At 35.0% G+C, this 27,065-nt stretch overlaps 1 protein-coding gene across 3 annotated transcripts in view; it reads right to left on the bottom strand.

Moving 5' to 3' along the window:
• Nucleotides 1–1,743: 1,743 nt before the first annotated feature.
• CAPS2 (calcyphosine 2) overlaps nucleotides 1,744–27,065 on the bottom strand; it is a 56,436-nt gene continuing 31,114 nt past the window's right edge. For all 3 annotated transcript variants that reach the window (XM_072401382.1, XM_072401380.1, XM_072401381.1), the window contains exons 12-19: nucleotides 22,846–22,941; nucleotides 21,269–21,362; nucleotides 14,769–14,887; nucleotides 12,674–12,747; nucleotides 12,348–12,502; nucleotides 8,541–8,660; nucleotides 7,494–7,590; nucleotides 1,744–6,344 (exon numbers count right to left, since the gene is read on the bottom strand). In XM_072401382.1, coding sequence (XP_072257483.1) covers nucleotides 6,169–6,344; nucleotides 7,494–7,590; nucleotides 8,541–8,660; nucleotides 12,348–12,502; nucleotides 12,674–12,747; nucleotides 14,769–14,887; nucleotides 21,269–21,362; nucleotides 22,846–22,941 — 931 coding nt within the window. In that variant the 3' untranslated portion in view covers nucleotides 1,744–6,168. The remainder of the gene's footprint in view (nucleotides 6,345–7,493; nucleotides 7,591–8,540; nucleotides 8,661–12,347; nucleotides 12,503–12,673; nucleotides 12,748–14,768; nucleotides 14,888–21,268; nucleotides 21,363–22,845; nucleotides 22,942–27,065) is intronic.

Genomic DNA, 27,065 nt, shown 5'->3' on the forward strand with positions numbered 1-27,065 from the left:
AACTAGAATTGTGCCTAAGTATTATTAAGCAGACTCACATATTTAAGTCATCTATATAGCTAAAGGATGGCCTGTTGTTTTCTACTTAAAATTCAACAAGGGCATTATTCTTTACAGCAAACATCTGCCTAGAAATGCAAACAAAAGATGGGACTGCATTGTCCTGAAAGGAATGTAATCTTTTTCATTATGGCATAGTAAGCAAATGTGGATGAATACAGTGCATTTAGTCCAAGCCAGAAAGAACATTCAGACTAAAGTGTACTTAATGTCATTTAAATGAACACTTCACGTTTATAGGCTTCATTTTGTTTGTTATTCCTTTCAAGCTGAAATAACAAGCCTCTTCCTGGACAAGTTGCAACTAATAATACATCATTTCAGGTAACATCTGCATGTACATATCATCCACCTGCTGCAGGTCAGTAGCCTAATGTGGAACACATATACATTTTTAGAAGTTAGCAGCTTGGCCAGAATAAATGTGCAACTTTCAATATTCTAATTGTCTAATGATGATCAAAAAATGCAACTAGCTTAGTGCATAGTGTGTAAGAAAACCCAGGCCATAAACATATCATTAAACTTTTGAAAACCTGTGCCAACACATATTTAGGTAAATTGTCAATGGAGAAAATTGGGAAAGTGCCTGTGGGTCTACCAATCCCCCTACTCCCAAATTCCACAGGTGACAGAAAATTTCACAAAAGGCAGATCTCATTAAAAAGGGTAGACAGCCATTTTTTTTTTTTTTACATGTGATCTCCAAAAATGTAGTTTTTGAAATATACAGCCTGAAACTGTCACAGATGAAATTGACCCATTGGAAAAAGCTGGAGGGAGGTGAGATATCACTTCTATAAAATGATCAGTGTCTCCCATACCAGCTATAAATTTCAAAACTGTTCAGGCATTTCCTGCAATTTCTGCTCTTCATGCAAAGCAGCACAGGCTTAGCTGCACCCTTTATTCTCTGCTGGAAAAAAGTTCAGGGCACAATCTATCAAGCATATAATGTACAATATAGTATTTCAAAAAAATATTTTGAGTAATTGCTTTTTGTAATTTAAAGTTTATGTATTGAAGATATTATTTTACCCTAGTGTAGAGTGTACTAAAGATATTTCAGTGCGTTGATCTGAGTAATTAAACATGCAATATAAAATACCTTTTGAAGTGGATAAAACCTCTACACCTGGATCACAACTATAGTTGCTACTATACTAATGAAAAACATTTATGTAATGATGCAACATATGCATTACAGACTCATTATCAGTAATGAAGCCAATGGAAAAAACACAGTCCCTAGGGAATACCTGGTACATCTCAAGCTCAAAACAAGTAACTGCTAGGATTGATAGCATGACAGCTTAAATCCAGATCTGTATGTCAGATGGGTAGGTAATCTTATTCTTTCTCAGTGCTAGAGTTTGAGAAATGTAGTAACAGCAGTGGCTTCTGAGTATTTGTAAAAATGTAAATAAACACTGATACATGGAGGCTAGTTGCAGCCCTCCGAGCAGTTTGCCACAAAGTATTCTCTGATTCCTTTACCTAAGGATTACTAAAAAAGAAGAATCACCCTGTATTAAACTCATTTTACCTACAACTAACCCTGATTACTTCTATCCTTTCCCTCTTATTTCTTGCAATGGTTTTCTGACCATTTTTTGCCCCAAAGAAAGGTCTAAAAAAAGGTAAGTACACAGGTAATAAAACAAAATGTAGAGGAACTCATAGTAGGTTTAACAACATACATTTCTTTTATTATTTTCAAATAGTTTACACAAATTTGTGTTTTCGATCATTTTGTTTCATTTTCTTGTAGCAGAAGCATAAATATAAACTAAAATGCAAAATGTAAAAGTTTGCCTTAACCCAAGTTTATAAATTAATTACCGTGTTTTGAACAAAAAACATTATTTTGGTTTCAAGAACAGAACCATCTGTAAAGACAACATGCATTGTTATGTTTTGTTAATCTGTGGTCTCTTTTTTTTTTTTTACAGAAAATGAGATGTCTTAAAAGACAATATATCTTACTGGAAGCCTTGTTTGTTAAAAAAAAAAAAGCTAAATGTATAAATCCATAGTGAAAACATAATAATAATGGCTCCTAAACTGGTTAGAACAACTAAGCCCATACTTTCAAAATAAACTTTTAACTAGTACTTTTAAATAAATGTCTTTCTTCTTATCCTTAACCTGATTCACACTTGGACAACAGTACAAACATTTAGTTAGCATACTAAAGTGCACAGTTTACTATCTAATAGCAAGACAAGGAATTTCACATGCATTCTTTCAAAACAACTGGCAAAGAAAATGATAAATAATTCTGCATTTAAAAAACAACAAATAAAAAAAGAAATACCACTTTGTAGGGAAAATCAAAAAGACCCTAATTAAAAAAACATTCAAATGTAACATATTTTACATTCATTAAGGCAGTAATATTATTTAAGGCATATGCAGAAGAAATTTAAGTTTGATGTGATAAAGAGAAATTATGTTTGACTAATGGCATATTTAGAGGCTAAAGATGGGATACGAGATTGCATTTGTTTCATGGGAAGACAAGTCCACAAGTATGAACTATAGCAGACACACTAGTTTTAAGTTGTTAAATAGTGATTGGACCTGTCACCATGTTATTCTCCCCTTGATATTATTTCCAGTTGTACTAGCTTAAAATGTAAGTAAAGTCCCACTTTAAAATTTAGTGGTCACTGCCCAGCTGTCAACAAATTTTGCTGAGCTGCGAATACATTTGTTACCAGGGACATCCCACAATTCTGGCTTCCCTTGCAGGTGCAGGAACTGAATGAACTCTCGTGTGCAGGAATTACATCATCCCAGCTCAGACAATCAAGATGGCCAAAGATTGGGATACGGAAGGAAAAAAAGGAAAAGATGGCAATGCCCAGAATGGAATGAGTATGAGATGTGTATCGACTGGGTTTATTTCCACTTTAAGGTGATATTTTAAATTCTAAGTTCAGGAGTAAATAAAAAATAGCAGCCCATGTGAGACCCAACTCACTTATATGAACTAACCCACCTAGAGTGAACTTGTCTTCCAGTGTCTGGCCTTCCCTTTTCATTCTCTGAATTTTAGTTCTTTCAAAGAGGGAGGCTTGGCATTGCATCTGGGTGTTGCACTGTTTAGGAACTAAAATAATGAATGTAATTACCATTGAAAACAAACTTGTATTTACAAATGTAATTAGCATGTTGATAAAGGGAGTAGCCAAAAAAGCAAATTATAAGTGTATTAAACTGGTCCAACACTGTCACATTGAGTGAGTTACATGGAGTAAGTGCTCTTCAATGGCCAGAAATAAAAGGTATTTCTGTTGATTTAGAGTTCTAGATGAAAACACTGATTCTGGAGCTGATAATCTTAGGGAGGAAGAAATAAATATATCTTACTATGAATAAGGGGTAATGGCAACGCACAGTTAAGTATTGGATAAGGGTAGATCAACTGTAAATTAAAATTTGCCTATGAATTGCAATGAACACATGGTGAATATATGTGTAACAGTTACTTTTGGTTATCTGGCTCGGGTGGAGTTGATAATATGTAAATGTGATCTGACAGATTTAGTGTCTATGCAGGATAACTTACTGAAACCAACAAAACACTGGGGAAAACTATGATATGTTAATTTAATTCACCAATTATAAACATAAAACATTTGTTAAACTAATGTTTTTTAACTTTTTTAGAACCACAACTTTGTGTAATTTTTGGCTGACCTTTACATAAATCAGTTAAGATAATAATGCGGCAATAAGATATATTATTATATATAATACACACAATAATAACTTCATAAATTCCTAATAATAATTTCATCTTTTCAACCAAGCTCTTAGGAATGAACCCAAACCCCCAATGATTTTATTGTCCCCGTGCCTTACTGTAGAATATCAGAAAAGTATGATGGTAAGCATGTTTTGATATGCCAGAGTTGTCAATAAACGCCAACCCGTCTTTAGGAAACATTATTGTCCAACATGTTTGTGAAGGTTTGCATTTATCCAGGCCACAGTCATTTAGTAATCAGGTCTTGGTTTTGCAATGCTAAAGACATTTTGTAGCTTATCCAAGCCACTTCTTCAACTCCAATGAGTGCCCAGAATATACCCAAATATTTATATCCACACTCCACACAACTGGCTTGGCCAAGAAGTGGCTTGGCCAAAATATTAACATCTTCAAGATTACAAGAAGATGTTCAGTTGCATGTTAATAACTACTACCTGGTATAATCTAACATCGGATAGCACGGAGATACCTGTACACATATGCCTTGTTTTAAAATGTTTCTGTCTTTGCTTTATTATTGTCAGAACTTAAAATTCAAATATTAAAAATATGTTAAGTTGAGGAAACTATGACATTTCAAATTTCATTTATTTTATTTATTATAATATGTATTTTGTTTTTTGATGTTTACTTTTAATTTATTTTAAATGGAGATTGTTCCGTTTGTTGTTTTTTGGTGTTAACAAAATTTTGCTACAAAATCCACTTTACAAATAGTAAATATTAAACAATAACTTAAACACTTACAAACTATTTTATATTATTATGGGAGCTAATGTGTTTAAATCTATAGTTATTGAGTGCATTTACTTACCAATAGACACAAAGGATCTTATTTATTATAGCTCTCTGAGACTAGAGATGTTAACCTATCATGTGAGATCCTAGGTTATCCAGAAAACCTGGAATGGATCAAGTCCTGGATTAAAACCATGTTAAATAGCAAATTATTTTTATGAAATCAATTTCAGGTTTGCTAGATCACCCAGTTTGTTCCATGATAGTCTATTTTCTGTGTTGGAGAGCTTTATTAAATCAGGTCCAATTTGTAAAGAAGGTAGGTAGGGATTGAAGATCCTGCACCTGATACTTAAAAGGAGGAAGACTTTAGTGTATCTTGGCTGAAACCTACTTTAACTAACAATTTTTGTTAGGGGAGATTTCCCTCACTTCCTCCATTTCAGCAATAAAAACCTGATAGGTCTACCACTTACCTGTTCTGTCCAAAACAAAACAAAAACATTTTGTCAGAAAATTGGATATTAATGCCCTTTTTAGTAGAATACAACATCTATTTGTGTGACGTACTCATTAAGAACTCACAAATGCATACCAAACCTTATGTTAACAGGTAAAAAAAAGTTAAGGTTATGGTACAGGCCCACCTGTTTTTAGCATATTGTGGGCTGATTCCAAACGTGTCCACAATCCAACCTCCTTTTAGATGCTGTATATTTACAGGAAGAGGCATACTTGTTCAAGAAACAAAACTAAGGCTTTACATTAAATTGTTCTGCAACAGTTTCCACCAATGCCTGAAGATTCATGTTATGCTGGGTTATTGCTTCTGAATTCATATTAGCACTGTTGCCATGTAGGCTGTGTCTTCTTGCACTAGGATAAGAAGATGTTACAGGGGTCATGACTAGAATTGCCATTACTGATTCACAAGCCAGTAGCATGTCATTCTGTAGCTCGCCATAGCTAGTTTTGCTCACTGAGTTTAGGAATAACAGCTCTGCTTTTCTGCAAAAACCCTCCCATGTTTTGCTTAATCCAAAGGGGAGGAGCATGTAAGACCTAAATAAAGGATGTTTAATACTCTCAGGGTGAAAAAGTATTGTTTTTATGTCATGCATCACATAGTAACTGGATTTGGGACCTGTTTAAGTTTTTTAAAAAGGAGTCTTTGGATGTACTTTAATATAACTTTTTAAAAAATTATCTAAATCTTTTATAGTTAATATAAGAAATATCGAAAATGTCTTCTTGCCCTAACCAACTCATCTAAAACGTAATATTATCTCGAAAGTTACAGGTGTATTTTTTATGCATTTCATGATTATTTAATATTCACAAATCATGCACCAAGCTACTTACATCAATTTCCCTTTTGTAAATGCTAAATCACATGAAAATAAAAATATTTTTTATATTTGCAATAGCGTCAAACACAAAAACCAGATGTCAATCTTTAAAGAAATGTTGTTTTGTCAAACTGTGTATTTGCACTTCAGTGATTCTAATCTTAAGAATTAAAGTTAAAGCTTGTGCTATATCCTTAATGTAGGTAAATCTTGATACAGGTCACTGGTACAGTGCACAGTTCCCTATATGCCCCAGGAGTTTCTTAAAATATTAATGAAATCTTCATCACTCAAGATGCTAATACTCAGTCCTTCGTAATAATCTTCAAATTCACTGTAGGATACTTCCTGGGGATTAGTGCATGCACTCTCCAGTGTTTCCAAAAATGCAGATTTGATTTCTTCCTCTGATGCAGAACCTAAAAAAAGGAGAAATGAAAACTGGGACTTTCCTGTACAAGTTTAGAATTATACATACAACATGATGTTACATAATGCAAATGGCTGTATTCCTTATCTCCAGATCTCAAGAGCCATAAATAGGCTTACAGGCATCCAAAACATATGCAAATCACTTCCAATTAAATGTAATTAGCAATGAGTTTATGCAAATTGGGTACATGCAGGGAAATGTTAAAAACTTGGCCTTTTTGGTACCCCAGGGATTTGGAGCTAAAACACATTGGTACAGGGATTGACGTGCTTGTTAGTGAACATACACAGAGGTTTTGTAAAGGCACAATAAAGAAGTAATACCATATGCCTGAAACACTGCTAACATACTGCTGCTTTCCCTACAAAAACTAGCTGGGAATGTGGAATAAAATTTTGGAGAACCTGCACTTCAACTTTACCTGGTAATATCAAAGAACAAAACACTGAATAATATAAGCTTTGTAACTGCTTCAAATCCACTAACAAGAAAGAAATTCATATGATGTAAAAAGTAACGAATAGTGAATTGGTATAATAAAAACAATATCAATGCAACATTGTAAAAGTGAGCAATTATCTTCATCTATCACTTGTAAATAAATGAGCCCAGTAGACACTGTGTAACAGGCAAAAGACACAAAGTTTTATGTAAAGGCAAAGCTAACAATATGATCTAGTATCTCATTTATGTCTATCAAAAACTATGCAGTAAAAAGACTACATGATAACATACAATTTTATTGGACAGCTTTGGTAAATCTAAAACACCTTAAACAATTAGACTGTAATGTATATAGGAGTGCCATTCTAGCACTACATGTCTACAGTCACTACAGTAATTACTGTTTTAACACATGACAATTAGAGACTGGTTTATATGTAAATTTGCATAAACCTTTAAATCTTTAACAATGCATTATAACAATCACCTTGGAACAATCTGTTGCCATTGTACTCATCTCTAAATAATTATCTGTGGTAATATCTGAACAAGGTAAAAAGATTATTGTATATTTTAAAAAACTTTGTTCAAATATAAATGCTAATTTTAGTTGTGTAATATCACAGTCACTATCAGGATTTACCAACATTTACCTTTTTAGCAACATACTAGCCGTTCAAACCAAACTTACCTGCCAACACTTGAGGATGCTTCTTTGCACAGTAAAACTTTCTCACATCTATCATAGAAACTGCACCAGTCTTATTTGGGTCCAGTTTCATAAATGCCTAAAAACAGAACAGGTTACACACACACATATATATATATATATATATATATATATATATATATATATTCATAAATATTTATTTACTCTATTATTTACTGCATATTTATTTATTGCAATGCTACTAATACAGTAAACTAAATCTAATGGATTACGAAACCCCATTGAGGCCTCTATAATATGATGATAATGAGTAGAAGAAAGTTCCTCCTCTTTCCTAACCAATTGGCTTTTATTTGGCTTCAATTTTGCTCTCCTGAAGACTCCCTTGTTCTGTAATCCCCTCATGCATGCTATACAAGCACAGTGTACAGCCCTGGCAGACTGGATATTATTTGTATGACTGCAATACTGCACATGTGTTATATGTATATTATCAATGTGCATACAGCATTTTTTGGTGAGTTAGGCAGTACATTTAGTTGGAAACGAATTGGGCACCCTAACAAAATGTACAGTAATGCATTGCAAAATGCTTGTTAACATCCATGTGAAAATGCAGCATGACACTGTGAAGCCAACCTTAAACTTGAAAAAAGCACACTAACAGTAGATAATTACTTTATTTATTTATAAATATATGATAGTATGTATATGTATGACATATAAGCATTTATTCTTCATTCATAGTTTCTGTTTCTTTATCTTACCACATTTTGACATAATTAAAATGTTCATAAAAAATATAATTGAAAAATTAAAATGTCATCACATGTGCATCACATGTACTTATACTTCAGGTGGTGTATAATCACAATATTAGGACTTTTAGAATGACATAACTGTATCCACTCTTTTTACCTATATGGCTAATAACTTGGTGTAAATGTAATGTCATATGGCTGATTAATAGATACTAAACTAAGAAGACATACTACTGTACCATGAGCCAAACAGATTACTGTTGTCTGAGACCTACATACGGAAACACAAATGTCATATTTATTTTACCTTTCGAACCAATGATTTCCTATACTCATTCATTTCTCCCACAAGAGCACGGACAAATATAGCATAGTCTACTCTCCCCTCACTGTTTTCATCCAGAATATCCCATAAGGATTCAAACATCTAAAAAAAATACCAACAACAATTAGCCGTTCAGTAGTAAGGAGAATCCTTGACATATGGCATGCAATATTACACATTTAAAATAGTAAAATGTACAGTAATACATTCATGTACCTTCTGATCACAGTTGCTATAATAAAACATGTAAAATTCATTACTGCATGACATAGTGTTTCTTCACAGTTTGGCCTGTGAAAGGATTTTAGCACAGAAGCCACTGTATCAACCGAAACAATCAGCAATTATTAAAACAGATAGATCTTAAAATATCACATAACCTTTTTATGCACTCATGAGTATTTCTAAATACACATTTTAATTGGTTTTTAACTCTTATACAGTGTAATCACTGCAAACAGAGCTCACAATGTTAGCTTTACTTTTCAGGGTTGAATAAGGCCACCTACAAAAATAAGTTTTAACTCAAACCTAAAGTCTTGCACAAAAGATTTTTCCTGTTATCTTTAGTAGATTTTTTTTAAGATTTTAGTTAAAGGTTGTTGTTATTCTAGTATTCCAGTTTTTGATAACTACACACCTAAATCTAAGCCAGGTAAACTTGAAATGTACTGGCAAGTAACAGTGCTATCAGATGTTTCTGAGAATTAGAGATGCTGGAGCCTAAAATATGGATTAGGGCCTAACCCTGAGGTCGAGGAATATGAGCCCTCAGTAAAAAGTGGACCTGGAATGGCACACATAAGAGGCTTTTTATACCAGCAAAGGCTAACAGGCTTAGCTGACAGGTTAGCTTTACTGGCATTTCCCCTGCATATCTATTTCACATTAAAATGTATCCTTGTTTATGGATTTGTTGACTTCCCTTTACCTTGCTCCCTTCCTCCTTTCCCTGTTCCTCTATGTTTAATGTTACTCCTTTGGGGGATTTTCACTGCTTCATGCTTTTCCCCCAAATTTCATTCTTGACATGTATTTGCCCTGTTTAACCCCTTCTCCCGGGAACTGTGCATTCCTAAATTTCCTTAAAAAAACACACCTATCTATTATCTTTAGTCATATTACAGCGTTGTCTTTTCTAGCATTGATGTTTTATTTTGGTTTTCTTTTACTGTTGAGATAACATTTATCTGTTGAGATAACGTTTCCTATTGTTTTACTTTAAATAAAGAATCTATTAAAAAATAGATCATTATGCATCCATGACAGTTAATTCCAGTATATAATTATACAGATATGCAGAGAACAGTATCCTTATACATAATGTCCCAGAAGGCCTCCATTGGATTTTGGGAAACATGGGGGCCAGTCATTGGCATCAATGCCCTCATTGTCCAGGAACTGCATACACACTGGCTACATTAGGCCAGGGATTTTCCTGCATCAGTAAGGTCATTGTCAGACTTTATGCTTGTCCTCGTGCGCCAGCATAAGTTCTGACAAAGGGTCTGATAACTTCATCTCTGTACTTAAAGTGGACTTATCACCATAATTTTTACCTTATGTAGAAGGGTACATTGCTGTTGATTTTTTTTTATCAGTAAGACCCTCCCCTTTCTGTCCTTACCGACTGAATCGGAGCGCAGAGCCTCTGGGCGTATATACATATATACGTCACTTATCTCAGGAGGCTTCGGCCTGTTCCTTCTGCACATGCCTGAGATCGAGCATATGCAGATGGGCTTTTCAGTCATTGAGAAAAAAAAAAACATGCACAGTGAGATCTGCACTTTTGTTTTTACAAATACAGCAGCATATGTCACCTGATCTCGTGCCTGGGCCGTGCGAGATCGGGTGACCTAGGCAGAAAAAGCAAGAAGGAAGATGATGGTGCCTGATGCTTCTTCAATGGAAAAAACCTGGAGGATGCTGGACCATATTGAAGACTGTTCCTGAAGGAACAAGGGATCTTCGGAAGTAAAAGTATGTTTGATTTTTTAAATTTGTACTTTTAGTTCTGCTTTACCAGCAGACAGGGTACCATTAGCTGGCATGTGGAGGTCTGTGCAGCCAAGAATATGTACCTCCAACCATAAGTGATTCACTGACAAACCAGTAATGCTGGGTTATGTTTTGATAATTATCAAAAGTGTATTGATAGATCATTCACTTATCAATGGAGTAACCATTTACCCTTTAACACACTGACTGATGATGCAAGAACAGAGGGAACAAGGAAATGCACATACACATGGTTTGCCACCACTTTACAGCTCAAAGGCAAAAAAAGCTGCTTTTTGCATTTAAGGGGTCGTTTTACCATTTACTTTACCTACAGGGTTAGTGGGCACATACTGTAGCATGCTCACTTTTCTCTTTAAATGAAAGCCCAGTCCCCCGCAAGAAAATGACCAAACACAACATTTCTGGGAACAGGCATTACAATGTTTACATTAAAGTATAGTTACTGCTTCCAGATTCCCACCTATCCTAATTTCCCAAGGCATAGTAAAAATTATTACATGCACAGATCTGTAATAAATTAATCAGCAAGATGTTACTTCTAAAGGGATGGTTATGATATATTTTTACTGTTTTGTTTTCTGGAAACATATACATTACAAATCAGTAGTTGGGAGACCTTTGTATTGTTTTTTAATGGTTTTGTACATGCTGGAAACCACTTTTTAAGTGAGTATTTAGTTACAAAAAAAGCCAACAGTACAATTGGATAACAAATAGAATCACATTTCCTGTATGTTTTATTATTTTCAATATGGTTTACTAACTGGTATATTTTAGTTATAAAGAGTATTCACTTTCCATCTACTTCCTGAAAAGGCTGCATAAAGATATCTAATTAAATTCTCTTCCTTTTGATACATAACAAGGATCAATGTTTTATTATAAAAACATATTTTCCACTAACATTTAACTGATTTCCCAAACTTGTGAACAGGTAACAAAATAAGACATGATCAATAAAACACTCCTTCCTACAGTTCCTTTTGGAGCACAGCTAAACAATTTATTAGTGATAGGTGAGAAAGATAAAATGTGGGTGGGTTCAGGAAAAGTGTGCAAAGATAATTTGTATTGCATAACCATTTATACAGTATCAATTTGCAGAGATATCTCATTCTGTACCAGATTTAAATTAACCTTTTTTTTACAACAGGTCTGTCATGTGTGAACCTTGGGTGTGCAAATACAGACTAATTTCTCTGTCAAATTTCTGTTGGACCAAACTTTTGTTTTTTTATTCCCACATCCAACATACCCCTAACCTGACTGACCACACGATGTGGAAATTATTTTTGCTCTCCAGATTGTAATAGTCATCCTTATAACTATACAATTACTGCCAATATCCCTAAATGTGATATGTTTGCTATGAAAAAATTATTTAGTGATCTTCAAGACCCTGCTAAAGCTCTGCTAAAAGAATTCTTCTTCAGCAACAACACTAAATGGTCACCACTTTGCACTTTTTTAAAATGTCATTTAGATGAGTTATTTTAGTAAATTCAATTTGCTTTTGATATTATGCCATGTAGTTTGTCTTAATTTATTCATCTTGTAGTGTTATATAAATATCCCGTACATAAATTTTAGATGAGCTTCCAGTCATATTGTACATGTAGTGTGAATTGATGCAGAATTAAACTCAACTTTGCAGAAATCAGATATTTTTTGGCTACTATGATCCTAGCAAACACTGGTGAGCATCCTAAAGAAATACAATAATCTTTATATATGTTCTCTTATACTCTTATACTCAATATTTACTTTTTCAGACAAATCCAGGTGAAAGGTTTTCAGAGCCTGTTTATATTCTGTTTTTCCTAAATATCCACTTCCATTTTTGTCAAGTTGTCGAAAGTGTTTCCCCAAACCTGTTAAAGTTCGAACACTTCTGTTCTTTAACTTTTCTTTTATCGCATCTACAAAAGATGGAATCGTTTTCAGGTCATAAATAATTTCTTTTAAACTCTATATCAATGAAAACCACAACATTGTACAAAGAGAATTAGAAGTCAGACAATGACACTAAAACTTTTTTTTTTTTTTTTTTTTTACAAATGAAGGTCGATAGTGATAACAAAGACACATACCTTGAACAGTTAAAAGAATGTTATCATCCTGCCAGTGAACATTAGGTTCACATTTATTTCCTTCAAACATGACCCTGGAAACACAAGTGAGAACATAAGAATGGTATATACAGGTTATCAATATGTGAGGTGCTTTGGGCTACTCAAACAAATGTCATCTGGAAGGCTACCAATATAATTTGTTAAAACACATCAAACTAGCAGAAAACCCCAGAAAACCAGCTAACAAAACTAGATGGATTATACTTCCTAGTAAGCCTTGAAATAGGTACGGTTAGGCAAATGAAGAAGCAAGACTGGCCTGGTAAGTCCTATAATAATGCCTTCCAAACTTTGTAAATTAAGTAAAATTTATACAAACATTAACTGTGTTATGATCTTTTGTAATGAGCCTGGTGCCGCCCATTCTATAGTTTTGATTTCAAGGATTGAAAATATGTCAAAGTAGGATAAGCCTGCCTTTTTGGAATGCTAGAAAACTGAAAATGAAAAGATGACTTTAAGCAACAAGTTCTGTTCACAGAATCCAAGACTAGTTTTAAAGAAACAGATGTGTCTCTGCAAATGACAAGCAAGGAGACATCTATCCATGTCTGGATTGGTGAGATCTGCTGATTTTTCTTGTGTATCTCACACAGGCTTGTTCAATGCATGTGCAAATAGCACCTTTCTTTTACAGTAGGAAAAGCCAAGTCCCATGATACTAATACAAACTGGAAAATCTTAGTAATTTCAAAACAGCTTGTTTTTTACCCTTCAGCATTATATCAGATGCCTAAAGACACAACATAGTTTTGGTTGGAATGGTAGTCCCTAGTGGCGGTGGTATTGACAAATAGTAGTATCAGACAATAAAAATGATCATGCACAACTTTTCTATAACATCTCTATGTTATACCTTCATAATATATAATAAAAGAGATTTTATTATGAATGCTGTTCATTTACTGAACAGGGTATAATAATTTAGGACATACGACTTAAAACTTAATTGACAATTAGATGGTCTATTTATTTATACAGTACAACAATGTAAATCATTGTTTAAATTAAAGTAAAAAATGATTCTGTCTATAGAACATTGCTTTTAATATTGATCCCCTGAGCACTTAGGTATTAGGCTGTCAGTGGTGCACATTAGAATTTAGTACTAAAGTCTGCTTATATCTAGGTTTGGCCATTTAGCTTTCCAAGTTCTAGTAATTATAGATGTAATTAAATTAATTATGCAGGTGCTCTGAAAACAGGGAACCAATATTATTTGCCACATTCTAAAAATGGAACCAGAACTTATGATTGTGAGTAGAGAAAATAACATTAAAGACACATGTAATTCTTTTATTCAATAATATCCACACAGCCTGAATGCTCTGCTAATGTTCATTAATATAAAAAAAAACTATAGTAATGCAAAAAGCAGACACATGCTGGGGTATATGAATGTTCTTACCACTTTCTAGCCTTGTCAGCACTAGCAAGTGGCATTTTCTAAACCCCAATAAAGTCTCAACTATGTTTTTTTAATTTTTTTTAGATGGGACAAGCTATGACATATGCAACAAAACACTATGCTTTCAAGAAAAAAATCTTTGAGATAAAAATGTATATGAGTGTCCAGTCCATCAACAAAGGTAAGCGGGAAAAAAAGAGAAAATATGGCCCTTTAGATTTTGTATTTAATGGTAATTGGTATCTTTAGTATGTCAGTTTCAGTGGCTTAAATAACATTGTATGAAAGGGATTTAAAAAGCTTAAAGTGACCCTGTCCACTTAAAAAAATATCCATAATAAAGTTCCCTGCAAGAAAAAAAGTGAGTGGGTCTTTGCAGTGCACGCATTACTTAACTACACTGAAAGTTCACTTTTAGTAATTTACCCCCTAAAACTAATTTTTTATTGATTACATAAAATGTGCAGAATAACTTCTACAAGTACAGAAAACCATAGCAACCAAATATACGGTACATAATACATCTTAACTGATTTTACTAAAATCTGATCAGCTACTATGGGTTAGTCCACTCTACGTTCCATAATATCTTTCTATCTATCTGTATTTTTTGTTACAAATGTAATACAATATTCCTTTTTATACCTCAAGGACTTCATTGCTCTCTCATCAACGGCTGTGATTCGTATGGCAAGTACAGGATTTCTCTTTAGGCTTTCCGAAAGACTTTGATGATCCACTGTGTGAAAAGTGAGGTTTGCTCCCTGCCAAGAGTAGATTTACATATTATTATCAGTGATACATACTTTATTTGACTTTGATACACAATAATACAGTGTGCATTAACCCCCCTAGCGTTCTAATTCTGTCATTTTTTGATGCAAAAAGTGATCCTATTTTTTTTGCGTAGAAATTTTTGTTTATATTGTGGGCCTGTAATTCTTAGGATTAACTCCCGGGTATAATTACTATATTTATTTATTATATTAGAATCATAATTTATAAAATAATACATAATTATAAATCATTATTATAAAAAATAATGAAATATTAGCCCAAAACAATGTAATTTATCCAAAAAAAAAAAATTTATCAAAAATTTCCTTCTGAAATTTTCCAAACAAGGGTGCAATATTATTGATAAATAATAATATAAATTATATGCAGATTTTAGAAAAAAAAATTTACTTCAATTCAGGAAGTGATTAAAAAGTCATTAAAAGGTTAGATCAAGGTCAGGGCTAATAGCGTGCAAAATGTAAATCAGGGCACTGGGCAATGATGCTTGGTGCACTACAATGTGTATTTATACTTTTATTATATGTTTTGATGTGTTTTTACTTTAAAAAAAAAAAAAATTTAAAAGCAGATTACATAGTAATCTGCTTTTAAATTTAGCGCCCCCAGAATCCATCACTCCACCGCATCACCCGGAAGATGTCACACATCTTGCCGGGTGATGCGGTGGGGATGTCCCCGCCCTACTTCATTCCCCTGCTCGCATCTCCCGGAGGCTGATCGCTGCTCACTCTCCTGCTCGCATCACCCGGAGATCAGCCTCCGGGTGATGCGAGCAGGAGAATGAGCAGCGGGGAGTCTCCAGATCAGCCTCCGGGAGTAGGGGATGTCCCCGCTGCTCACTCTCCTGCTTGCATCACCCGGAGATCAGCCTCCGGGAGATGCGAGCAGGGAGCAGGCAGTAGATCCAGGGGGTGCTGCCAGCGGGAAATCTCCACTGGCATCACCCTCAGGATTTACTATTGGTGATCGCATCTGCAGTTAGATGCGATGCACCAAGCAGAAATCCTGCATGGTGCATCGCATCTAACTGCAGATGTGTGCATCGGGGTGGTGGGGACCCGGGCGGTATTAAAAAGCAGATTACTCCGTAATCTGCTTTTAAATTTCCCACCCGGCCACGCCCCCCGACGGAGAAGCGCCCCGCCATCACAGCGAGATCCTGAGATCGCCGCTGGAGCGCGGGGATAAGGTAAGAGGGACCCTCAAAGGTACCCTGAGTGTGACTCGGGATTACCGCTTTTTGCAATTTTTTCCACCCCGAGTCACACTCGGGAATACCGCTAGGGGGGGTTAATACATCAAAAACATTTTCAGATTTTATCTTTCTAACTATTTTGTTTTAGCCCAAACTTTTTTTTCTAGTAATAGATTGAGTAGAAAAGAGCTAGAACTCTATCACTTCATGTCCTGGAGACCAGTGTCATTAGAAGGACAGGGAATGGTATAATCCCAGGGAAGTAGATAGTAATAATTTGAAAAAAAAATTTTTTATAGGAGACTCCTATCTTACCAGTGATCACATGCTCTGCACCACCGCAATATATCATGACCTGTTTATTCTCTTTAGCATGTCACTTGCAGCAACAAAGAACATTAACAAATTAGTTGTCTGCCATCTGCTCACAGCATCTCCTGCTTCCCTTTAACTGTGTAGCCCCTACCTTTCTCAGCATCCTCAGTTCATACACTGAGACTGTATGCAGCTGAAGGGCATTTTGGAGTATGTGTGGCTGCAGCCAATGAGCAGATTAGTTTCTGGCTTTAGTCCTGTCCTGCCATTGGCTGCTAGGACTTTATAACCTTTCTGCTCCCAGTGACTAGTGCCTGTTGGATTCACTAATGCTGACTCTGCCTGTTTCCTGACCCTGTGATTGTATGTTGCCTGGACCAATCTTTGACTGTGACCATGACTTTGTTTAATCTCTAATCTTGAATACCATATTTGGTGGACCGATTACGTTTGTATGAACTTTGGCTCTAAATTCTGGAATTATTTCTGCTGGAATCTTCTGTACTGCATTATCTGTGGGCTCCTGGTTCTCTGTCAGTCCCCAGATGCCAACTTTACACACAGAATTCCTGAGTGCAGCCGTGTGCTGGATGGCATAACTATCCTCCCATGGCTGGGGGGGGGCTTGCTCTAGGTGTAGAGCGCGCTGTTAGATTGAGGGACTAGAGTCTGGTGAACTCTCTATTATTCATATGGTTATCGGAATCCCCAGAGGATAGATTTTACTCCCTATCTGTCTTGGTAACCACTTTCATGAAGATGCGATGTAGGGGAATTCTATCCAAAAGGGAGACAGAGAGCACAAAAAAAAAATGACAAAGGTTATATTTCTTTCCCATAATATGCAAAATGGAAAAAAAAAAGTTTTTGTTGTCATGCCACCTTTACTACTTTTGTTAAGATCCATTCTGTTTGAACTAAAATCTGCCACTAAAGGCTTGCCTGTAAAATAAACAATAATGCTAAGAAAAAATGAGGTAGACATGATTTTATACCTGCGCTTGTACATCATTTGCATTTCCCTTTTGGTTGACACAAGTTAATGTGTAATATGCACTAATGCCTGTTTGACAGACAGTAACACACAGTTTCTAAAAATAGCCTTAATGTTACGAAAATTAAAAAGCTAATCTTTTGTTATGCAGTGTAAGATTATAAAGCATGTTAACATGCACATACACGTAATACTATTTAGAACAGCCTACACGAGTATAAGCACTACTACTGAAAAAGCAGAATCAGGATAGTGCACAAACCACACAAATCAATTCAATACCTTTTGACTGTCCTTGCAATTACCTTTGATAAAAAAAGTGTGCACTATAGCCAAACTGCACAGCTGAAATAAATATTATACTGTTCAACCTGTCAAAATATTTGTGATTCCACCACTGTGAACCATACAGCATACCAGACTGTAAATAATTTGTATATCTGTTTATTGTCCATTACACACATTTGCAATATTACATAGCAAAGAAGATCACTATATAGAGTTAATCTAGAAAGCTTTCATCTGTCTACGTATTGGGTAATAATGATGTTGATTGCATGTTGGTGGGAAAGGACTAACCATAGGAAATAGCTAAAAGTAGGAGGCTATTTGTCTGTGTAGTTCAGTAAGGGTCTAAATCACAAGAGTGGCTAAATGGAGACATAAATACAAAATGTGAAAGAATAACTATTAAGCAAAATGGTTTTGGTTTGGCATCACTGGTTTATACTCTTTTACACTATAAAATTCAATGTATTCTGACTCCGTGGTTTTGCAGGCTTTCTCATCATAATACGGAAATCAGCGACATGAGAATCCTTTGTGTGTAGAGACAATTAGACTTATGAACAAGTATAAAAACAATTAAGCCACCAGATGAAAATAATGGCTTGATATGTATCTTTACACTTTTCCTCAACTCCAACTCATATGCTTTTGATGAACAAATGAAGGAACTAATGGTTGAACTACATTTGGCTGAAGTTACAGACTGTGTAATCAGAATGGAAACGAGCCAATTATAATAGGCAAGCCTGCAAATGCTATCATTTGTATTCCTTATCTACAAAGCTTTCTAAACACACATCCCTTTCTACTTTTTTTGAAAAAGATAAAGCTGCAATTTTGCACTTGATTGAATGTGATGATCTGTTGACCAGTGATGTATTCATTTTCACATTATGGAGACAGCTTGTAAAAAAAGAGCAAATTTAAATAAGTAACCTTCATGGTTAGTCAATAGCTAATAGAACTTTGACATAGAAAGCCATCAATCTTTTTTCATTCTATCGTAAATCAAACTACAAAATTGTTTTTATCTTAACTACCCTTGTCCCTTCAGCTCACAGTAATGTTTTGTGACAGTATAATAGGCAATTGCTCAGGATTATAAACAGGGCAATAGCAGGAGGCAGTCTGTATATACAATTCAACCTGAAAATCAGTCAAACTTTCATAAGCAATTTCAGGTTAAGTAAAGCAAACAAACACAAAAAATGGTTTCACAATGAATCCCTGTTAAGACATGCAATGGCAGGTTTCTTAATTTAAAGTCTAGTTTAGAAGTCCCCTAAGTAAAGCCTTGCTTACTGCTTCCAGAAGTAGTCAAAACATTTTATGTTTAAGTTAATGCAGCTATATTTACTCATTTATTTTACCTCTCATTTAATAATATACCTACCAAAGGCAGACTAAGAGGGAAATGCATAATTTACCAGAAAGTATTAACATTCATAAAGACAAAATTTAAAAGGAATTTTCCTATAAAGAGGGGCACCTGAAATAAAATAAAACTTCCTTAGTACACCTGCATTACCTAATATTGAATTTATTTGCTGCTACTTTGTAGACAACACTGTGGTAATATTTTTAGTAGCTGCTGTTGTTTTTATCATCGTAACACTTTCTGACTTTGAATGTAAGATACAAAAAACACATTAGGATTTAGTATACATTTATATTTTGATGGAAAGTTCAACCTGAAACCATGGGCAGGTTAAGATCTACTTTGGGATCAAGCAATCCTGCGCAGCTCCTGAAGGGACTCCACCAGTCACTTGTACCACAGTGATGGCTCTTAAAGAACCAGTGTCAGCTGGTGGCAGTGAGTGCTCCCTGCTGCCTTCAATCATTTTCTATGGAGCTGCTGCTATGAGGAGCTATGTGTAGTTTCTCCCCAGGGAGACAAGTGTGAAATGCACCTCATGGTCAATGTCAACATAGCCTTACATAGGTCCCACTACTTCAAAAACATAATTTTAAAATTGTCTACATTAAGCTTTAAAAAGCTCTAAAGAAGCACATGTTAGTTATGACATATTTCAACCTAAAACTATTGGGTATAACTCTTGCTGATGCTTTTGTATAGAATCTGTGTATGCACTTGTATGGAAAGAAATTCTTAGAAAAATCTATCAGTATTTGTATTTTGTTGCAAAAATCAACAAAGTGAAGACTGTAGTGCTTGAGTCTATATTATAAACACAGTGACCATTAGTGGATCTGGCCAAAATTAAATGGGCAAGGCAATGCTCAAGTCATAAATACTTAAACACAGGAAAACTACAGTTGTATTACTGCAGGACAACAACTGGAAATTAAACTAATACATGTAGCAGCTCATTTGTATTATAGGCCCTAGCTACTAAATTAAAGAAATAGGACAGTATAAATGAGTGCAGGGAACTATTAAGATATAAAAACCAATAAGTCGTGGAGAGATGCCAGCAATGCTAGTGTGATGTTTAAAATATGTTCTTGTTTGTAGCAGATATGCATAGCACTTACAGTATTTCATTTTTGGTGTTCAATATAACATTATCATGTTGTGTGTATGACTTTGTAAAGCTGTATGTTATACATTTACAGTGACCCTTGGAAATGCTAATGTTATTAGAGAAGCAATGATCTAGACCTTAAGATCCATGAGCATTCTAGTTTCAAATGAAGCACTTGGGCACCCCCTTAGACTTTAGAAGTGGCAACACTAGATAAATTTAGGTGGTAGAAGTATGTAGCTAACTAATCAGAATCGTTGAAGCTTGGCCTGTTCAAAATAATCCTGCATTCATGCAATGCTGAGGACAATGCTACTGCAGGTACTGAATATGCAGGGGCCTAGATGTGTCCTCACTTTATCACTTTTTCACTTTAAAGTGTCATGTTTCCAATTTCTCAGAGTTATCAAACACCGATTCTGTTACCCTCCTTTATAAAACCAATAATGTCAAAAAAGTCTGAGTGCAAAATCCCCATAGCTGTTAGGTTCATAAAAGTGCTATTTCCTATTTATTCATTATTCTTATTTTTCACTCAGCACTGTTTTTCCTTAATAGAGGACATGTATCATCTATGTGATACATTTGAGGGAATCATGACAAAGACTGGTATGCCTATCAACAAATATCTATTTTTGGTCATTTCAAATAAAAAAAGGCCTACAAAAAATGTTATTTAGTACAGCAGCTTAAAAACAGCAAGTTTTATTTTATTCTCACATACTCTGTGAAGACATCATGATCTACAATTAATTTGTCTTCTCATTGACATACACAGTTATTTATGTTTCATATAATGAACAAAGGGCAAAAAGTAATAACAATACTGAAGGAGAGAGCATAGCTTTAGGATAAATTAGTGCAATTACTGTCATCATAAAATATACCATAATCTAAGGTGTCCTAATCAATGAAATGGCCTTTTCACCACATGCATTTTTCAAGAACCTTAGAGGCATCCTATCTAATTTCTGTCTGGTTAAATAAAGATATTAGTTCCAGCTATAAAATATATATTTTACAATAAAATGACCTCATGCAAAAAAGTCAAATATGTACTTACAGAATAAAAATCATCAAGCTCATAGGGTTTCCCTTTTCTACATCCATATTTATGGTAATACACTCCTTTCTGGATAAATGGTAAAGCATTTGTCCTACAAAAAAAACAAACAATTTAAAGGTTAATTAAATGGAAGGATAAACAATTTGAAGAAGGTAATTTCTACCTCATATTAAAGGGTTGTATACCCTTTTATGTAAAGTAAAAACAATTTAAAATTAAAATCCAGGAAACAGTTAAATTTCCACTGGAAATATATAAATCATAAAAGGTTTACCTCCCAAAGGTTTTTTTCCACATAATTTCACAAAGCACAATTTGAAAATATTCACAGACCTTATTCAATGATTTTTTGGTTTAAATTGGTCTGGATATCTTCTCTAAATTGGCCCTAACTCTGAGTTTCAGTGGGATAATGTATTAGATTGTCTTACTGCAATAGACTTTACTGCATGGATCATAAAAGATATTTGAAAGCCTTTCACAGCTTCTCTGCTGCCCCAATATGCTGCTGGAATCCAAAGAAATACCTGATACTCCCTTGTATAGAACATGTCACTTCCCTCCCTCCTCACAATTATGCACTTCATGTCTGCAATCACTTTCATTAGCTAGAAAATGTTTTTTTTCTGGCTTTACTCTGCCTTACATTTTCCACCTCAAAAATTTAGTTAAAGCCAGGGCTTTTTAAAGGCCCCTGTCCAATGCTCATGTTAAGTAATAAGTGCTTCACAGGGTAAATAGAAAACTTGAATAGCCATACATAAACTTCAACTTTCCTATCAATTTTAAACTACAGGTAAATATGTATTCAGGTACATCAATGTGTGCAAGTACATGGCCTACTAGACAAACAGAATGGTGTGGTTAGAAAGGAATTGAATACTCTTTTGCGTACATACAGTAAAGTAAATCTGTTATTTTCCCTAGCATTAACAAATTTACTTTGAACAGGAAAGGAGATAGTGAGTCTACTGACAGATATTAAAATGCTCTTCCACGCAAAAAGCACACTTGCAATAGACCAGAGTGTCTTCTCAATTATTTCTCTTCTCTGTGTTCCATGGATCCAACACAAAACAGAGGGTCCAGTGATGCAAAAGCCAAACTTCTATTTTAGTTGATGGTCCACTTTTTTTTTATAGGTAAAACTAAAAATAAGCTTTTCCAAAGGAAGAAAGAAAAGATTACCCAGAAGTTCTCTTTCCTCTTGGACATGCACTTTTTTACAGAGTAAAACATTCCAGATGTCAGAGTGCAGTGAATTCTTTGCCCTTATCATTTAATTGCAATACAACTGGCTTTTAAATTCTGAAATTTTATAATTTGTGTGGTGCTAATTTAATATGTGATTTCCTTACTAAGTTGTTATGTATCTGTGGATGGCTGGCACATCCTATAGCTGGCAAGGTAACCACATGCACACCTAGGGGGCTGAGAGCTGTAGGAATGGGAAGACCAGGAGAGGTAAACTGTGTCTGTATTCAGATTCCAAGAAAGCATGACCTGAATTCTGCAAAGTTGTACTCTGTACAACTTTATTTTACTTCATGTTTTAACACAGAAAACATTCTCACCTATTCTTTCCAAACTGGTGATACTCATAAATGGTAACAGATTTGTCGTGGTCAAAAAAGAACCCAATAAGTTCTCGACAGGCATCACGCCCATTTCTGAAAGAGAATAAAGGATGACATTACAACTTTACAAGGAATATTTATTCTTGTCCTTTGAGTATTGTTAAACACGGTTATAATCAGGCTTTTTTAAACAATGTTCCTACTAATCAATACTTCTATTCCTTCTATCCTTAAAGAAAATCTAACATAAATAGCTTCCAGCTATTTTTATTTTTTTTTTTTTTTAAAAGGGCAATAGCTCCATTTCAATAATGTTAGTATGCCTGCAAATGGGCAGAGAATGTAAGCGAACATAAGGGGAAATAATAAGTGCCCATGTTTGCTGGGTCTGAAAACAAATATACTCACCAGCCACTTATAATCAACCAATCACATAGCAGCAACCAGGCATATAGACGTTATCAAGACGATCTGCTGGTGTTCCAACCAAGATAATGTGCAGGAAAATGTGCCGTTTCACATAGCTCAAATCATCTCAAATTGCCTTTTTAAACAGCCTACAATCCAATAAAGCAGCTGAGGAATGTGGTGGAATTGGAAATGTGCATCATACACAGCTATCTGTGGACAACACTCACCTTTACAGCATACTCAAAACATTTTCTCTTTGTCTTACTGTTTAAAATATATACAATTACTGGCATTTACGTCCACCTATGATCCTAAATATAACTCCTAAAAATAATTTGTTTGGTCAGACTACAATTGCAAACTTTACTTAGTGTAAAACTAGATGCATGTGTAAAACTAAAATGTTCTATGGATAAGCCTAGAGAAATAAATAAAAAAATACAGTATAAAACAAACTGCAATCTTGATCAATGTATAAAAGGATTTGCTTTCTACCATGTAAAGAAATTACATAATGTATTTTTTCCCTGAACGTACAGTCAAAATAATCACCAGAGTTGCTTTTACCGATACAAGCATTTAATAAAAATAATAATAGCCTGTTAATAAAGGAAACATTGTCCCAGTGCTATGTCGTTGTATCCTGGCACAGTGAAGCATGCTTACAGTGACTAATGTGATCCATAACAGTCTTTTATTTTTATTATACAGAAATAACATCAGATGCCTTGGAGCTACAAACTCATATTTAACGTATTCAGTTCACCAAAGCCACCATCGGGCCGGAGATTTATATAGGAAACAATTTAATAGACTTTTAAAGGAAATTACACTCAAGCGAGAATACCACAAATGACATTATGAGATTTTCTTCTCACTTGATATATTACTAATGTCATTACTTGTACATTTTCAGCAATGGCTAGCAAGGCAAGTTGCTCTATATGCGAGTCTTAATTTTATTTTGCTATTAAATAGCTGCAGATTGCAAATAAACATGGTAACTTAATGACAGCCAAGAACTGAAGAGTTTGTCATTACACAGCAATAAAGATCAGTATGTAACATAGACCAGCTTCTATACCTAAAGTGCATGTATAGGAAAAAACAAAAACAAATGACTAATCAACACATTGCTGGAGTAGAACAATAATAGAACTGATGGTAACCTATCAGTTATTACTGTCTGGTTTGCAGAAAGAATACACCCTGTGAACCACTATCTTTTTAACTCTGGCCAATGGGGGTCACCATCTCCATGGGTAAGTGGGTACTACATTCTCATACTGATGTTGGGTATCATCTGCCCATAGCTAGCAAACAGACTGGTGGCTTTGGAAGTTCCGTTATGCTAAAAATGAGGGTACTATTACACCAGGAAAGGTGACTAATTGAACTGTAAAAGGAATACATTGGTAAGAAGTGCATTAGTTATTAAACCCCTTTCAGTCTGCATGCATGAATTCCAGCAGGAGCTGTTAGTAGACCCTGTGTGTGCCCTGTGTGGGTCAATTTGCCATGCATGAGACAGGGCTAAAATGTAGAAAACAGTAGTTGCGCTTAAACATTAAGTGCAGAAACAACAATCTACAAGGAACAATAACCAGGTGCAATTGCAATCAAACCTGCCATAAAATAATAAATGAAAAACATAATTTATACAAAAGATAAACTCTGGTTGGTTTTGCATGGGGTGCTACATTAAGCCCAAATAAGTGCCTGTGTAACATGCCTTAAAAAACTGGGAGCTGCTCTAAACATATCCAGCAACGTCCAGCAAGATATGCTCCCTCTGAATAGGAATAAAGGAACATAAGCAGACAACAATTTAAAATGGGAATGTTTTACTATCCTGCTTCACAATATACTATATATTTTACCAGAAAGACTAAGGTATATGTACAAATGTGAGACATCAGAAAGGTCAATTGTATACAATTTAATGGTGATATTTGCCACAAGTGTCCCGAATATATACACTTCTGTATTCTTTTGTATACCTATCTTTATTTGTCAAACCTATCACTAAAGCTACGTACACACGTCCAATTATTATCGTCGGAAAACGAACGACGAACGTTCCTGCACGATATATATGAACGATCGTATAGCACCGATACTGCACATAGAGGTAACGACACGATCGTTCGTAGATATTGTACACACAATAGATACGATCGTTTAAGCGATAGAGGAACTATGTGCACGACAGGAAAGTGAACGGACGTTCGTTCATCACGCATGCTCTGAACATGGACGATCAACGAACGACCGTACACACGAATGATGTTCAACGATCGTCGTCCAATCCGATCCGCCGGTCCGGTCGTTCGTTTCCAGCGACTTTCCTCGTTCGTCGGCGTCGTTGGTTACTTTTTTACGAACGATTTTTTGCCCAATCGATCGTTCGTCGTTCGATTGGAACGATAAAAATTGGAAGTGTGTACGCACCTTAATTAACTTCCATTCCATATCCCCTCCTACTGTGTACTACTCTCCCCCTCTTAGTTTGTAAGTTTTTTATAGGCTGGGTCCCCTCTTCCTCGGTGTCATTGTTTGTATATGTCTGTCATTTGCAACCCCTATTTAATGTAAAGCACTGTGTAATGTTGGAGGATTATATATAAAGAATAATCATTTAGTTGGTGGTAGCTGTATTAGTTGTAGCTGTTACACCTACCATTAGCATTTTATCTCCTAGGATAACAACAGTCACTTATTATAATGTATTTATGGAGGAGCAGCATTGTGAATCATGTAGAAATGGGTAAAAAATTTGGTTTATAATGACAGCAGTTATTTGTTAGTACGGTATTGAGAATCTAGGGTAAATGTTTTCCAGTTCTGCCATTCTTTTATAAATATGCCCTGTAACAGGCAATAGGCAAAACCCACATACATAAAATGCAAACATGTGAAAAAGTAAATTATATGCCTTTGTGTATCCATTACAAAGCAATAAAGATAATCCATTTAAAATCCAGCTGCGTTAGGCTGTTCCTTCTGGAAAAGCAAATGAAAGTAAAGCTGCAACGCTCTAAGGTAATCATTGAATCACTGCGATATGAAGAGGAATTAGCCATTTCAAATCCCTTTAAGAAAAAGAAGGTGGAAATTTGAAGGCGTCTTGTTTAAAAACAAATGACACCTAACAAAAATCTGCTAAAGATTCTAAAGATCAAATAAGCCTTTATTGGGTTACATTTCAATCACTTGATAATGTCATACAAAGGTCAGAATGAAGCACTTTCTGCCCTTGAATTTAAAAGCTTTGATGCAGTGACTCAGATGTGCACAGTATGGATTTACATCGGCCTGATATGATCTATGAAGCCACGTTCATAGGCTGCACGTCTGCCTGTTGTATGCAGCAGGAAAAAATTAAACAGAGACATTCCACACACAAACCATCCTCTCTTAATCACTCCAAATAGGCTTCTTTAATATGAGCTGTTGAAGAAAGATGAATTGTCACACTTTTACTGTAAAGTGACTGCAACACAAAGACAAGCTAGCTGTCAGTTTGTCATCAAAATGATTTGCGCTTGTTAGGAGAGAAGCAGGGCTTTGTTTTGACAGCATTTTCAACAGACAGCAGGATTTTGTACAGGGATGTATGTTAGGAACCCATGTATGTCACAGAATAAGGTAGATTCCCTGGGCCTGATTTATTAAAGCTCTCCCAGACTAGAAAAGATTCCAGCTAACCCGGAATAGATTTGGTTAAAGATTGAAAACATTTGCCAAATAATAGGAAAATGATTTTATGAAATCCATTCTAGGTTTGCTGGATCACCCAGGTTCAC

This window comes from Pyxicephalus adspersus, chromosome 2 (genome assembly GCF_032062135.1).
Source record: "Pyxicephalus adspersus chromosome 2, UCB_Pads_2.0, whole genome shotgun sequence".
In the NCBI taxonomy this organism is placed as follows: Eukaryota; Metazoa; Chordata; class Amphibia; order Anura; family Pyxicephalidae; genus Pyxicephalus; species Pyxicephalus adspersus.